The sequence below is a fragment of the Ursus maritimus genome, unplaced genomic scaffold (genome assembly GCF_017311325.1).
Source record: "Ursus maritimus isolate PB19 unplaced genomic scaffold, ASM1731132v1 scaffold_21, whole genome shotgun sequence".
Classification (NCBI taxonomy): domain Eukaryota; kingdom Metazoa; phylum Chordata; class Mammalia; order Carnivora; family Ursidae; genus Ursus; species Ursus maritimus.
This window is the reverse complement of record NW_024424564.1, coordinates 53248520-53262513: the sequence shown is the minus strand read 5'-3', so window position 1 is coordinate 53262513 and position 13994 is coordinate 53248520. Positions and strand designations below refer to the sequence as shown.

Below are 13994 nucleotides of genomic sequence, written 5' to 3'. Positions count from 1 at the left end.
GGCTCCTCTGGCTCCGCATGCTCAGCATCTTGTTGCTTAAATCTGCCGTCCTTGCCGTTGCCCGTGATCTGAGCACCCGTTGTCTCAGCAGAAACCTGGTGTTTCCCTGTCCATCCCTCTGCCCTGTCCCTCAGTCCCTGCAGGGCCTGCCTCTCTGGCCCTCCCCTGGCAGCTGTCAGTGCCTCCTCCGCCTCTCCTCCAGCCCTGGTCATGCCATGTCACTCCCTTCCTCCAAAACCTGCTGTAGCTCCCTATTGCCCCAGGATGAAGTTAACTCCTTAGCCGGGAGTCTGAGTAATCCCTGCCATACATCACCACCCCCCCTTCATCCCTTCAGGAAACCAGAGCTTCTCCTTGGTTGACTTCCTCCTCTTCCCAGAGCATGCCAACCCCTTTCTCCTCTGAGACTTTGCCCCCACAGCCTGCAGCCCTGGGAGGCCCTGCCCCTCTGCTCTGCTTATTCACATCTGATTGCCCTGGAGAAGGCCCTCTCACCCCAACCTGGCTCGTCCTGTCCACAGCCAGGCCAGTCACATCCTGGAGTTCCACCCTCAGAGTCTCTTAGCCCCAGGCCGGCTCAGCTCGCCCTTCACTCTGCCCCAGGGGTGGGAGGGGCGGGCTCCCCAACCGCCTGGGCTGAGGCCTCTGGCCCTGCTTGAAGTCCTCCCTGGCTCCAGGCTGGCCCCTGTGAAGGGCCGCCCAGCTCCCGTTTCAGCAGGGAGGGCTCTGGCATCGGGAGTCCTGCGGGCGCCGTGACGGTGGTCTGAGCAGGCACCTGGCTCCTGCCAGAGCCCAGCTGCTGGGAGTCACGAGCGGGAAGTGGGGCCGAGCGGCAAAGCCGGCCCATGTCAGAGGCATGCGGCTGCCCCGGGCACGAGATGGGAGACGGGCCATGAGCTGGCAAGCAGCCGGGGGCACTCATGGGAGCAGCCAGTCAAGCGGTGCCAATTAATGATTGGCCCCAAGTGGGGGGACGGCCTGGGTAGGTGGGACAGCCCCCTTCAGGCCTTGCCTGTGACCTTGGGCCATGCCTAAATCTTGAGAGCTGAAGGGAAACCCCTTAATGGGGAAATGAAGCCCTGTGCAAAGTTCTAACCCCTTTTCCAGCACCTGGTGCTGTCGCTTGTACACCTCCAGGGATGGGGAGCTCACTACTCCATATGAGATCAATCTTGCTAATGATGGTGCTGTGCTGGCTTTGCCCTGAGCCCCCAACCCCCCCGCCTCTGCCCTAGTGCCAGTTGCTCTGCTCCCTTCAGGGAGTCGAGACCCACACATGGTGTCACCTCACGTCTGGTGGCCCCCACTCTCTGGCAACCCGAGCCCAGCCCAGGCCCATTTCCTCATTTCTCGATGAATGCTTGTGACCAGGCCCCTCCTGACCCATCTCTTCTGTTAGCTGGGGAACTTGGGGAGGGGGGTAAATATGTCCCCAGCCCCTCTGCCCTGGGGTACAGGGGCACGACACGAGAACTGAGGGGTGAACTTGTTTTCTGGGGATGCTTGTTAGAAGCTTGGGCCCCTGGGGACCCGGAGCAAGCAGGGCATTTCTTACAGGCACAGCAATCGGGTCGGGACTGTTGGCAGGCGCTTCCTGACAGGGTGACATAGGAGATGAGACACCGGAGAGAATCCGAGTGCCCCAGACCAGCCTGGGGTGAGCGCAGGGAGGGGGTTCCAGGCAGAGCAAACTGCAGATACCAAGGCCCAGAGGCAGGAAAGTGGATGGTGTTTTCCAGGAACGTTGGGAGGGTGAACCAGAGAGCTGGGAGATCAGAGCCCGGGCGAGGGGGCAGAGCTGTGGTGCAGGGACCCCGAGGGCCCCACAGAAGGCAGGGAAGGTTCTGAACAGGAGAGGGACTTCTCTCGAACACTGGCACCCTCCAGCCACTGCCCCCCCCGCCCCGCCTGAGCCCCGAGCCCCGAGCACCATGGGACCCACTGGCACGGACACGGGGGCCGCGGCTCTGTGCACTCCAGCTCCCACCCCCACCCCAGCTGCCATGGAACACTGAGTCCCGCCCATCATGTGCAGCCTCAGACATGACCAGGCATAGGGGCCGCCCCTAATCCTGGCTCACGTGGCCGCCTGGGGCTGGCAGCTGGCTCTGCAGTAGGGGCTCAGCAAAGGCCATCGCTTCCTAGACAATCCGAGGGGGCAGAGTGACTTACCTCTGAGTGTCTGGGAGATGAGGGTCTTGAGGCTTCCAAATCAGCCATTGGTGGGATCCTTGGAGGAGAGGTCTGACTGTGTGCCCCAGGGGCCTTGCCTGGGGTTTTGCCAGCTGGGCACTGGGGAGGTGTGACATTGGTTCCCAGGAGGGACGAGGGCTCCAGGGCCACTGCTGGCCGGTGCACACAAACGGAGAGGTGCCCTAAGTGTCAGGTACACAACAGATTTTGAAGACTCCAGAGGAAAAGAGCAAGTAAAACATCTCTTTGCTGGTCTTTACAACGATCCCATGCTGACACGGTCATGTTCGGCCGTATCGGCTAAATAAACAATGTTACTAAAATGACGTCCACCTGCTTATTCTCACTTCCCTTCAATGACATAGGTGGCGCAGACTGGGCAGGGCTGGCGTGGACACTTGAACCCAGCTCCGACTCTCTCCTCCCAGGAGACGGAGGCCAGAGGGTCGCTCGCCGGCTGCTTCCTGGGGCAGGGCGGGAGTGTGAGGGGGACTGCGCTGGTGGTGCCTGGGGTTCAGCCTGCATGCATTGAGTGCCTGCTGTATGTCAGTCCTGGGGCAGGCTGCCGGGAGGCGGAGTGGAGGCCACCTGGCCCTGTTCTTGGAACCTCGCGCCCAGAATGCCCTGGGGGAGCGGGCGAGGCAGCTGCTCGGGCCCGCTGTGCTACTTGGGCGCAAGCTGGCGCTCTCCCTGTCTACCCACCCGTACCGGGGGCTGAGGCTGGGGCCAGGACTCAGCCAGGACTTGGGGTCTCTCCTCAGGATGGGGGGCAGGAAGGCCCTCCACTTCCTCAGCACCCACACTGGGTTTCTGCCCAAGGGTCTTGTGGACAAGGGGTCCAGGGCTCTGGGCTCTGGTCCGCAGAGGCAGGACACAGATCACGGGGTGGGTGGGCCTCCCTTGGCCCATGGCCTCAGAGAGTCAAGGCCTGGCAGGGCCCAGGCCAGTCTCAGAGCCCGACTCCTCCTGCTTTGGGGATGAGAGGCTTGTTTCTGTTATGACGGCAGCCCCTCCAAGGCCAGCTGCGGGTGGACCCTTCCATATTGCTCATCCCAGGTCTACTGTCCATACACCACAGATGGGGAGACCGAGGATCATGGGAGGCTCGTGACTCACCCAAGGTCACATAGCGTTAGGGCCTAGAGATTTGAACCTGGCAGTCCAGCCCTGTGTCCCAGCAGGACTCCAGTCGCCAGGGGGCCAGAGGACAGCCTGGCGGTGGGGGAGGGGTTCTGATGCTGCCGCATCCCCACACATCAGCAGTGGCTCATTCCCCACAGCAGGACGAGGGACTGTTCACGAGGGCAGGCTGTATGAGGCTGACCTCCCTGACAAGAGGGGCTGCCGGAAGCCGGGGCTGCACGAGAGGCCTTCCCAGGCTCCCCAGAGCTCCGGTGAGGGGTGGAAACGCCTGGAAGGCCATCCCAGCTTGAGACACAGATCCTGAGGCGCCCGCTCATGCAGCCCCTCGAGACGTGGCCTGAAGCCAGGCTCCGCCCACTCTGGGCCTGGTGACCCCGAGCCCAGCTGGAGCACAGCCCACCTCGAGGGCTGCTGCGTGGCGTGTGATGGCCTCACTGGGTCAGAACTAAGGCCTCGGGCACTCGGGGGTGCCGGCGTGTTCGGACCTGGCGTGGCTTTTTCCAGTGCTCTGTTTATGACAAGGGCAGGGAAGGGCTCAGTGTGGAGACACTGACTCAGCCACAGGTGAGCTGGGATGGGGGCTGGGTGGGGCCAGAAAGAGACAGAGGGACAGATGGGGACAGAGGGAAAGAGAAGGAGAAAGCCCAAGAAAGAAGGACAGAGACATACCGAAAGAGGGACAGAGGGCAACACATACACACACAGAGGCACGCACACACGTGCACCCCTCCCCGCCCCCGCACTGCCCCAGCACAGCCTTGGCAACCCGCACGCCCACTCCAGGCCCAGGTCTCAGCCGTTCTGAGATGGAGAGTGAGAGCAGCCCTCGTGCATGGTGCACCTCCCGCGTCCCAGCTGCTGCGAGCCCCCCCCACCCCCCGCACAAACTCCCCCTTGTGGTAAGGGCCCCTGTGAGGCGGGTGCTTGACGACCTCCCTGTAACAGGTGCAGAAACAGGCATGGAGGGGCGAGGCAGCCCACCCACCTGTCCCTGGTGGAGTCCAGATCAGACCTGGGGGGCCCGGGCCAGGCCCCTGCAGGAAGCCCAGGCCAGGCTGGTGGGGCGCCTGGTGGGCCAGGGCTCTGGGCTCCCATTCTTCAACTGTGCACATAGGGATTTGGGACCTCGCTGGGCTTGGAGGTGTGTCTGGGGCCGCCGGACCCCCACTGTCCTTGCCTCGTGCTGGAGCCCCCGAGCCTGAGCCCTGCGTGTGCTGGGATACCACTCAGCCAGGGAGTTGCATGCCCAGGGCCGGTGACTGAGCCGCGTCTGCTGGTCTTTTTGCTTCCACCCTCAGACTGTGTCCCAAGCCCGGCCGTCCTCACCTCCTCCACCTCTCAGGCCACCAGCATTTCTTACTCAGACCCTTGTGCCCTGCTCCCGCCGTGCTGCCCACGGTGCCGGAGGGGCCTTGTCAATGTCAGTCACAGCGGCACCCTCCAGGGGCTCCTCCTCTTCTTAAAGTCCAGCTCCCTCCCCACGGGCTCCCCAAGTCGACGCGGTGTGGCCCATTTCATGTTTTACCCTCTCCATGGGGTTGGACTGCTCATGCCCATCTCATCCCCTTCTTGGGGCCTTAGCCTTGCAGTATCCTCTGCCTGCACACTGTTCCCTGCACCTGTGCATGGCTCGTGTCTCTCATCATGCAGGATATCCCCAAGAGGGGCCCTCCCTGGGCACCCCCCATCCCAGTCACCTGTCCTGCTGACCCTCCATGGTTCTGACCGTGGCCCTCTGCCAATGCTCTTGGGGAACCCCCTCCCAGCCTGTCAGCCCCCGTCAGCTGTGTGGTTGGCCCAGAGCTGGGGGCCTCACCCCTGGGGTTCTGGTGTTTTGGCCAGGAGGGCAGCTGTGCTCGGTTTTGGGGGTGCCGGCTGGTAATAGAGAGGATGGCAGGGGACGCCGGCCAGCCCAGGTCGCAGGCACGGTCAGCAGGGTGGAAGGCAGGACAGTGTGCTGTCCCTGTCCGGCAGGTGGGGAGCAGTCTGAGCGTGACTCTGGGGTCCCAGGTAAGATCCCAGCTCTGTGGCTGGCCTGCTGTGTGACCTTGGGCCAGTCACCTGCCTCCTCTGAGCCCAGCATCCTAACCGTGAGTGTTTACATAGGGACAAGTGGTGCACGACGCCTAAAAACCATCGAGTGCTGTGTGCTTTTAAGACAGCCTGGTGAGGTGGAATCCGCACACCCCAGCTCATCCGTGTAAGCGTCCAGGTCTGTGGTTTCTAGTCTCTTCACAGAGCTGTTCACCCATCACCGCCTTCAACTTTCAAACATTGTCATCCCCCCGAAAAGAAACCCCGCACCCTTCAGCCGTCACCCTCCAAGCCCCCAGCCTCTGACAACACTCCTCTGCTTTCTGTCCCTACGGATGTTCCTATTCTGGAAATTTCCTATCAGTGGGATCGTACACTAGATGGCCGTTTGTGGCTGGCGTCTTTCACTCCGTACGCGTTTTTGATGTCCCTCCACGTTGGAGCGTGTGTCCGTGTTTGCGTCCTGTCTGTGGCAGGGGGACTATTCCGTTTTTTGGCCAGCCCACCTCTTGTTTATCCGTTCATTGCCGACGGACACTGGGGCTGTTGCAAACGGCGCTGCCGTATTTATGTGGAAATTTCTGCCTGGACTCACGTGTTCGTTTCTCCTGGGGCTGCACCCTCACAGGGTTTCTGAGTCCTGCAGTAATTGTATGGTTAATCTTTTGAGGAGCTGCCCAAGTGTTTCCAGAGTGGCTGAGGCGTTTTCCATCCCCCCCCCCACCTCCGACAGCACGTGAGCGTTCTGGTGTCTGGCGTCTGTGCCGACACTTGTTACTGTCTGTCCGTCTTGTTTTAGCCATCCTGGTGGGGGTGCAGTGCCATCCCACTGTGGTTTCAATGGACATTTCCTTGATGGCTCAGGATGCTTGAGCCTTTTTTCTGGGCTTACTGGCTATCATTATACTGTTTTTGGAGAAATGTCTTTTCGGGTCCTTTGTCCATTTTTCATTAGGTTATTTGGCTTTTGATGGTTGGCTTGTAGAAAATGCCATATTTAAGGGGGGCCAGTACAGGTTGGTGGAGAGGCAAGGGACACCGAACGGCATTGGCTCCCAGCCCGGGACGTGCGCAGGTCCACGCGCTCGCTCACTCACTGGGGCCGCATCCATGCGGAAGCCCAGGTGTGTGCCCAGGGCCACACGTGTGCAGGCACGCAGAGTTACACCCCCGGAGACCCATGTGTGGCGTGCCACTTGTGGGGTCAGGCCTGCCCCCCAGACCCGCTGGCACAGCCACTTGGCCATATCGGAGCTATTATCTTCGTTTGGTAGGTGGGGAGACGGAGGCATGAAGGTCCCCTTGACTGGTCCAGGGTCATTCAACTGGCCAATTTTAGGGTCTAGACTTGAACTCCAGGTGTCAGACTCTGACCTCCCCTCTGGGAGTGTGTGTGGGCCCAGACCTCTGAACCCCCCGCGTCACTTCAGAACTTCGGGTCTGGACTCCCCCACTCTGAGCTGCTGTGTGACATGGGCCAGCATGCTGACTCTGTCTGGGCCTCGGGCTCCTGGTTGAGGACAGAGGAATGGCACTGGGTGGTCCTTAGCTCTGAGGTCTCAGATTCTCGACTCGCCTTCTAAAAGCAAACCAAGTGCTCTTCCCACCCTGCCTCCTCAGACCTGCAGTGAATTAGGTCATTATGAGCTCAAGTATGGCCTTCTAAAAATAGTATGCCACAGCCCGAAGTGGCAGGTGGCTTTAGGTGGACAGTGAGGGGAGCATCGGGGGCGTGGGGAGGGTGGGCTCAGCCCCCAGCTCCATCTCGGGAGGGTGGGGGAGCTCAGTTCTGCCCCGCTTTGTTCAGGAGGCATTTGTCCCTCCAACAGCTGCCTATTAAGGTCTGCCTGGTGCCGAGTGTCCTCCTTGAGGTCAGGGTGAGAGGATGACAGGATGGACGATGTCCTGCTGTCCTGGGCCGGTCCCCTCACCCTGGGCATCGAGGCCTGGCTGGCACTGTGAAGGCATGGAGTGGGTAGGGGGCTGCGTCTGCTCTCTCTCTGAGCCTGGCTCCCAGCAGGATCGGTGAGGGCTTGACTTTAAACAACTTAGGCGAAAGAAGGAATAGAGCTGGGTAGTCTCTGAGGGGGCCTGGTGCCTCCGTTTACCCACATGGCAGTGGTTTCTGAAGATTCTGCTGCTCCAGATATTTTGGGTTTATCCAGAATATGTGTGGAGGGGGCAGCTGGGCAGAACCGATGGGGTCGGCCCCTGGGAGGAAGCTGGGTGACATCTGGGCCTGTTCTGGAAGCCCTGGGCTTCACCCGGTCCACCCCAGCCGCCTCAGGCCTGCTCTCCATTTGGGGATGGTGAGGGCAATGCCCGTCTGTCCTGTTTGCTCTCAGAGCTGCTCCTGGGGCAGTGGAGCAGGTGAGAATTTTGAGTCCCACTTGACAAATGGGGACACAGGCTCAGAGAGGGTGTGTGACTTGCCTGGAGCCACACGGCACATAGGGATCCAGGTCCAGTGCTCTCCTGCCTGTTCCTCCCTTAGTGTCCCGCTACTCGCTCTGCTTTGTTGACACCTTGGGCCTTGCAGGGCTAATGGTTCTCGCCTTGACCTGCCAGGAACCAGAAACAGGCGTGTGTGCAGGGACCCACCCCAGGGCTCATGAGTCCACGGAGGTGGGGGTGGCCAACCTGCGGCTTGCCTGCCTCTCGCATTTTCTGGGGATCCTGCTGGAGGCGGATGCTGGCCTCAGCGTCTAAGGCTGCAGAGCCATGCTGGGGTGGGCTCTGGATCCCAGGAGGGACCCCTGGGCCTCCCGGAACTAACGCATGCCCCTGACTGCTGGAGGACCCAGCAGAACCCCGTGCAGCCTTTACCCAGCTGCCCCTTACTGGTCACACCTGAAGCAGCTGCTGAGCTCAGACGGCCGCTGCCCCCGGCACCTGGAGCAAAGTTCTTCCCGCCTGGAGGCTGGCTCAGTGCTCCCATCCCTGAGATGGTCTGAACAACCCGACTGATTTCAGGGGGCTGCTACGGAGATAAAAGAGGGCGAAGTGTGTAAAGCGCCCAGCCCCAGACCTGGTCGTGTGCAGGGCTTGGGGACAATGTTGGGGGGACCCAAAGTAAGCAGAGCTGGGTCCTGCTCACCACCCCTACAGCCCAAGGGGCCCCTGGCAAGAGCCCAGAGGATGGTGCTTCCCCGACGGGGCTCCCGGGAGCAGGGGCATCCCTGCTGTGTCCAGAGCACGGGGAGCTGCAGACACGTGGACCTGGGCAGCAGCGGGGCTGGTGCCCATCTGGGTGGGCATCAGGGAACCAGGCCACTTCTCTATTCAAGCCTAGTGGTGTGCGCATCTGCCCCCAGGTGGGCCTGGATAAACTAGGCGGTGGGGAATGGTAGGAGGAGATGGGTGGGGCCAGGTCCTGGGGGCCTGAGGTCATCTCAGAGGTCTGGAGAGCCACCCGCAGTCACTGAGCAAGGCCCAGAGGTTCGAGGGGCTTCTTCCTAAACCCAACACCCACTCCTCTGGAGGAGGTTTTGCAGGGAGTGCACCGGGGCTGGCAAATGGCCCCAGGAGTGACGGTCCCCACTCCCCATGCCCGCACACACTGTGAAGGCCCATGAGGCAGCAGCGAGCTCTGTGGGTTGGCACAGTGATGATCCCACCCCGTGGGGCTGTCGTGAGAATGACACGAGGTGTGTGTGCAGAGAGCAGGGGCCGTGAAACCCCTGATCTAAGACCTAACGTCACCTTCCGTGAGTCTCCCCGAACTGCCACTCGCTCCCCGATCACCTCTCCCTTGTCTTCATGGCGAGACAGAGGGTTTGGCTCATTAAAACCAAATAAAAAAGGAATTAGTGGGAGTGGCCGCCCTGTGAGTAACTGATGAGTAACTGGGAGTCTGTGCTGGGCATGGGTATAAACCAGGGGATGCCAGAACTCGCACAAAGGATGGAAGGGAGGCTTTCGAGAAATGTCCTCCAAGTGCACGGCCCTCTGTGCCTGCTTGCCTGCCTGGGGGCTTCAGGACAGCAGGACGTGGGAGGCGCCAGGTTGAATTTAGGGCAGAGGAGGGTTGGGCTTCTGGGGGAACGCCCACACCGTCCCAGCTCAGGCAGGGCTTGGTCGTGGGACTTGTAACTCCATCGGCCAGGCCTCTGGGTGTTGATTGCACAATCCTTTGAGATTTCACCTCCCGGGTGCCGAGCTTGTGACTTGCCCTCTGTGAGGCCAGCTCCCACCCGCGTTCACCTGCCGACCAGTCGCTGAGCCCCAAAGTCCACAGGTGGTCCAAATGCGGCATCTTCTCCCCAAGGGCCCCTGGAGGGGCCTCTTCTCCTGTCTCTTCTGCCCGAAGTCGCTTGGCTGCAAAGAGACCACGACGAGCCCCAGGCCCTGAGTCCCTCCCTGGGCCCCTCTGGGCTTTGATTCCACTGCCTGAGTTCAGATCCTGCTCCGGCCACTAACCACCTAGTTTGATAGGCTCGCCTGTGGGATGGAACAGTGATGAGCCTGCCTTGCCAACTGAGCGCTCGGTGAGAACAGACGTGAGCGTGAGGGTGTCCGGCGCACTGGGAGAGCTGGCGGGTGAGAGCAACGATGCGGGAAGTGCAGCTCTGGGACCTGCTCGCTCATCGTTCCCGGAGCCAGAGTAGGCTCGGGAACCAAGGCCACAGCCCCGGCCCTGGCACCAGGACGGGAAGCACCATGCACTTCAGGGGATCTCTCTGGCCGCCCACGACTGGCTTCCCCAGCTCTCGACGGCCTCTTTCCTTCCTACACTTGAGCTCATACTTCTAGCACCACATAAGCAACCTGTTTCACATCTTGGCACCTTTGCTCCTGCCATGCCAGCTGCCAGGGGCGCATGTACCCGCTGCACATGGCCACGGGCCACACAGACACTCTGCATACACACACCACACACGCTCATATGCACCTGCAGGGGGTTACCTCTAACTTCTTGTTAATACTCCCTTTACCTAAGGTGTCACCTCCTCCAGGAAGCCTTCCCTGACTCCGCCCCTCACGGAGGCAGGTGGGGACACCCTTTGAGGTTCCATGACCCCTGTGCACCTTCTCAAAGAGCTCTGTGGTCACCTCCTGTCCGGGAGCCCCAACATAGCTTACTGCACACTCCCCTGCCATGTGTGCTTTATGTGTCCATGTGTGTGAGCTTGTCAGCAGGCCCCGCTGGGCTTGGGCAACAGCAACAGCACGGAGCTCGGTAACCTGATGCCCTTCCCTTCAGATCGCCTTGACCTAACTTAAAGCCAGGGAGGGTGAGCCCCATATTCTCCCGGTGCTTGACCCTGTGTCTGCCTGGGAGCTCCCAGCCAGCCCACTCCACAGTGCCTGGCTGGGGGCTCCTCGCTGCTCCTCAAAGGGCAATTGTGCTGAGACGCTTCTCACAGGAGCGGTGCCAGGGGAGCAGAGCCCCATGCTGCCTGCTGGTCGGCAGGTCCTGGGGAGTCGTGCACTGACCCTGGCGGGGTGGGGGGTGGGTGTGGGCAGGAAAGGCCCGGAAAGGGGGAGAGGCTGGACAGGAAGCCCGTGGCAGCCCTGTGTCTTTTGCAGACCCCAGTCTTGCTGGGGAGGAAGGAATGCCCAGCACCACTGTCCCTTAGCTCTTCTCAGAGGAGGGACATTTCCAGGGAGCTGTGGTCCCTCCTTGAGGGCAGAGGTCAACCAAAGCCTCCTTTGCACTGGGCCTCCAAGACCAGTAGGTCCTACCCTGGTCCTTAGCCCAGATGGGAGAAACCCCAGGGAACAGAAACCCCACAGAGGGAGAGCCCCCCCCAGGGGAAGCACCCCCCAGCAGGCTGGTAGGTGAGGAGGTAGACCCCAGAGCACATACTCAAGGCCGATCACAGTGGCATGCAGGTAGTGCTTAATGGATGTTCACGGAAAGGACACAACTTGACCTTCAACCCTCTTTCAATCTGGGGGCGATCACTCTAGCCCCAGTAATGGGGATAGTGGCGGTCACAGGCACGGGGTCTGTGCAAGCACAGGGAAGTCACTGATCTCCACGCCCACAGTGCCAGCTGCTGGGGGCCACACAGACCTGCCCGTGGCCTGCAGAGAGCTTCGGAGCTCGTGGGCAAGAGACGCCAGGACAGGGTGGCAGGATGCCCAGGGCCCAGCCAGAGCTCATGGAGAATAAAGATGGATTAGCGCTGGTCCCATCCATCTGGGAGGCCGTGGGCCCCTGTGGAGCCAGGACGAGAGCCGACCCGGTGGACAGCGTCAAGTGCAATGAGGAGTCAGATCTGTGACGGAGGGAGAGGGGGCAGCCAGGGCCCCCTGCTGGCTGGCAGTCTGGAAATGCTACCTGGAAGAGGAGGCATTGGAACGGGCCTTGGAAGGTCATTAGGATTTGGGAAGGGGAAGGAAATTCCATTAAAAAGACCAGGAGACCCCCAGGAGCACATGAGTAGCACCGGAAGGAAAGAGTCGTTGTTTTGGGCAGAGGACAGGGAGAGAGGGATGGGGAAGCCAGCTGGGCGTGGACCGAGGGCCTTCCCCGTCCAGCTCAGGCAGAGGAGAAGCAGTGACAGTGCGGGGTGGTGCCTAAACTGCACTGTGGCCCCTGGCGCGTGGCTGGAGCGTGAAGGAGTCAGGCAGGACCGGCACCCAAGGACTGCGCAGCTCGGGGGCCTCTGAGCCAAGCAGGGGTGCTGGAAGAGAGGAGAGGCCCAGGGAGCTGGGGCCTGGCAATGGGGTGACCCTGGGTGGTCAGAGACGGGGAGGCAGCAACAAAGAGCCTGGAGTTGGGGCGCTCCGAGCTGCGTGGTTCTGCCTGGTTCTTGGCTGGTGGGTGCATGCGCCACGGATATCAGCACAAGTGCCCGGAGGTGGGCAGAGGGGAGGGGGGCAGGGCACCCCACAGGCCTCTGCGCAGGGCCCACCACGGCTCTCTCCCAGGGTTGGGGAGACTGTACCTCTCCAGCTGAGGCTCTTGGGACGGGGAGAGAAGGGGGTCTCACGTGCTCGTGGCAGGGCCGTGGCTCTCACTGAGTGCCCACTGAACGCCAGGCGGCGTCCTCTGCGCGGCCCTGCACGACGGGATCCGACGGCCCCACTTCGCTGAGTCAGCAGCTCCGAGAGGGCTGGCGCCGAGGCCGGGGGCACACGGCGGGCCAGCTGCAGGACCGGCTGAGACCCACGGGGCCTCACCGTGCGCACCCCATCCCCCCGCAGGGAGCCGCGAGGCCGCCTTCACCTATGCCATCACCGCAGCCGGGGTGGCCCACGCCGTCACGGCCGCCTGCAGCCAGGGTAACCTGAGCAACTGCGGGTGCGACCGCGAGAAGCAGGGCTACTACAACCAGGCCGAGGGCTGGAAGTGGGGCGGCTGCTCCGCCGACGTGCGCTACGGCATCGACTTCTCCCGGCGCTTCGTGGACGCCCGCGAGATCAAGAAGAACGCCCGCCGCCTCATGAACCTGCACAACAACGAGGCCGGCAGGAAGGTAGGGCAGGCGCCGGGCGCGGCCCCGGGCGGGGGGGGGGGGGCAGGCCGGGCACGAGAGGGCTGCGGCCTCACCTGGGCTCTCGCCTGCCCCGAGCCTCCCCCAGGCGGGGCGGGGGGGGCGTGCTTGGGGGCCCGGAGCCCGGAGATGTGTGGTGGGGGCACGACGTCCCGTCTGACCCTCCGGGCAGCATGAAGGTGCAGGCCTGACTCTTCCCATTCCAGAGGTGCGCAGACTGAGGCTGGGAGTGGGGCTCCGGTCCTCAGCGGCTGGCAGGCAGGGCTGAGGCCAGGACCGAGTGGAGGGGTGGCCCCTGGGCCACAGTCCTCTGTCCCTGCCCTGGTACCAGACGGGTCATACCAGCACACCGGGAAAGCTTCCTGGAGGAGGCCGCCTTTGGCTCAGATGGCCCCGACAGATGGCGGGAGGGATGTTCCCAGGAGGCAACTTCCCGAGGAAGGCTGGAAACTCCAAGGCGGGGAGGGGGTGCCGAGGAGCAGCCGGCTTCACCCCTGCGGCAGAGCACCGTGGTGGGGCAATAACGGAGGGCGTCCAGGAGGACCACACTGGGGCAGAAGTCAGGGCGAGCCCAGCCCTGCCTCAGGGAGATGAGGGCCCCAGATACCGGTCTGGGAGGAGCGGCCGCCACGGCGGCAAGATGGCCCGAGATAGGGCGCCAGCCGAGCGGAACGCCTCTCCAGGTCTGGCTCCCCAGCCCCAGGAGCTGCGCCCAGGGCACCCGGGCCCGCGGGTCTCTGCAGGATGAGACAGACTCGCCTGCCCTCTGCCCCAGGGACCAGAGCAGAGGCCACCAGTTGCTCGCTCGTTCACTCAACAAACACTCCCTACCCCTTCTTTGTGCCAGGCGTTAGCTTGGCTGGGCATGGGAGACAAGGGGGAGGAAGGCATGGCCCTGGCTGTGGGGGCTCCCAGGGCACCAGCTGGGTCCACATGAGGGGTGCAGAGGACATACCCCGGAGCAGTGAGAGCTTGGAGACCTCAGGGGAGGAAGCAGAAGCTTTCTGGGGGTGGTGATGTCCAAGCGGAGCCTTGAAGGACATGGCAGCACTGGGAAGAGCCCAGGCAGAAGGAGCTGGCACTTGGAGCAGGGGCGGGCTGCTCAAGAAGTAAGCAAAGGCTGGCCCGGGACAGGCCTCGAATGCCAGGGCAAGGGATTGGCTTTATCTTGTAGACGTA

At 62.3% G+C, this 13994-nt stretch overlaps 1 protein-coding gene across 2 annotated transcripts in view; it reads left to right on the top strand.

The window, feature by feature from the left end:
• LOC103674134 (protein Wnt-7b) overlaps positions 1-13994 on the top strand; it is a 48220-nt gene that overhangs the window by 27628 nt on the left and 6598 nt on the right. For both annotated transcript variants that reach the window (XM_040637067.1, XM_040637066.1), the window contains exon 3: positions 12526-12797. In XM_040637067.1, the coding sequence (XP_040493001.1) occupies positions 12526-12797 (272 nt within the window). The remainder of the gene's footprint in view (positions 1-12525; positions 12798-13994) is intronic.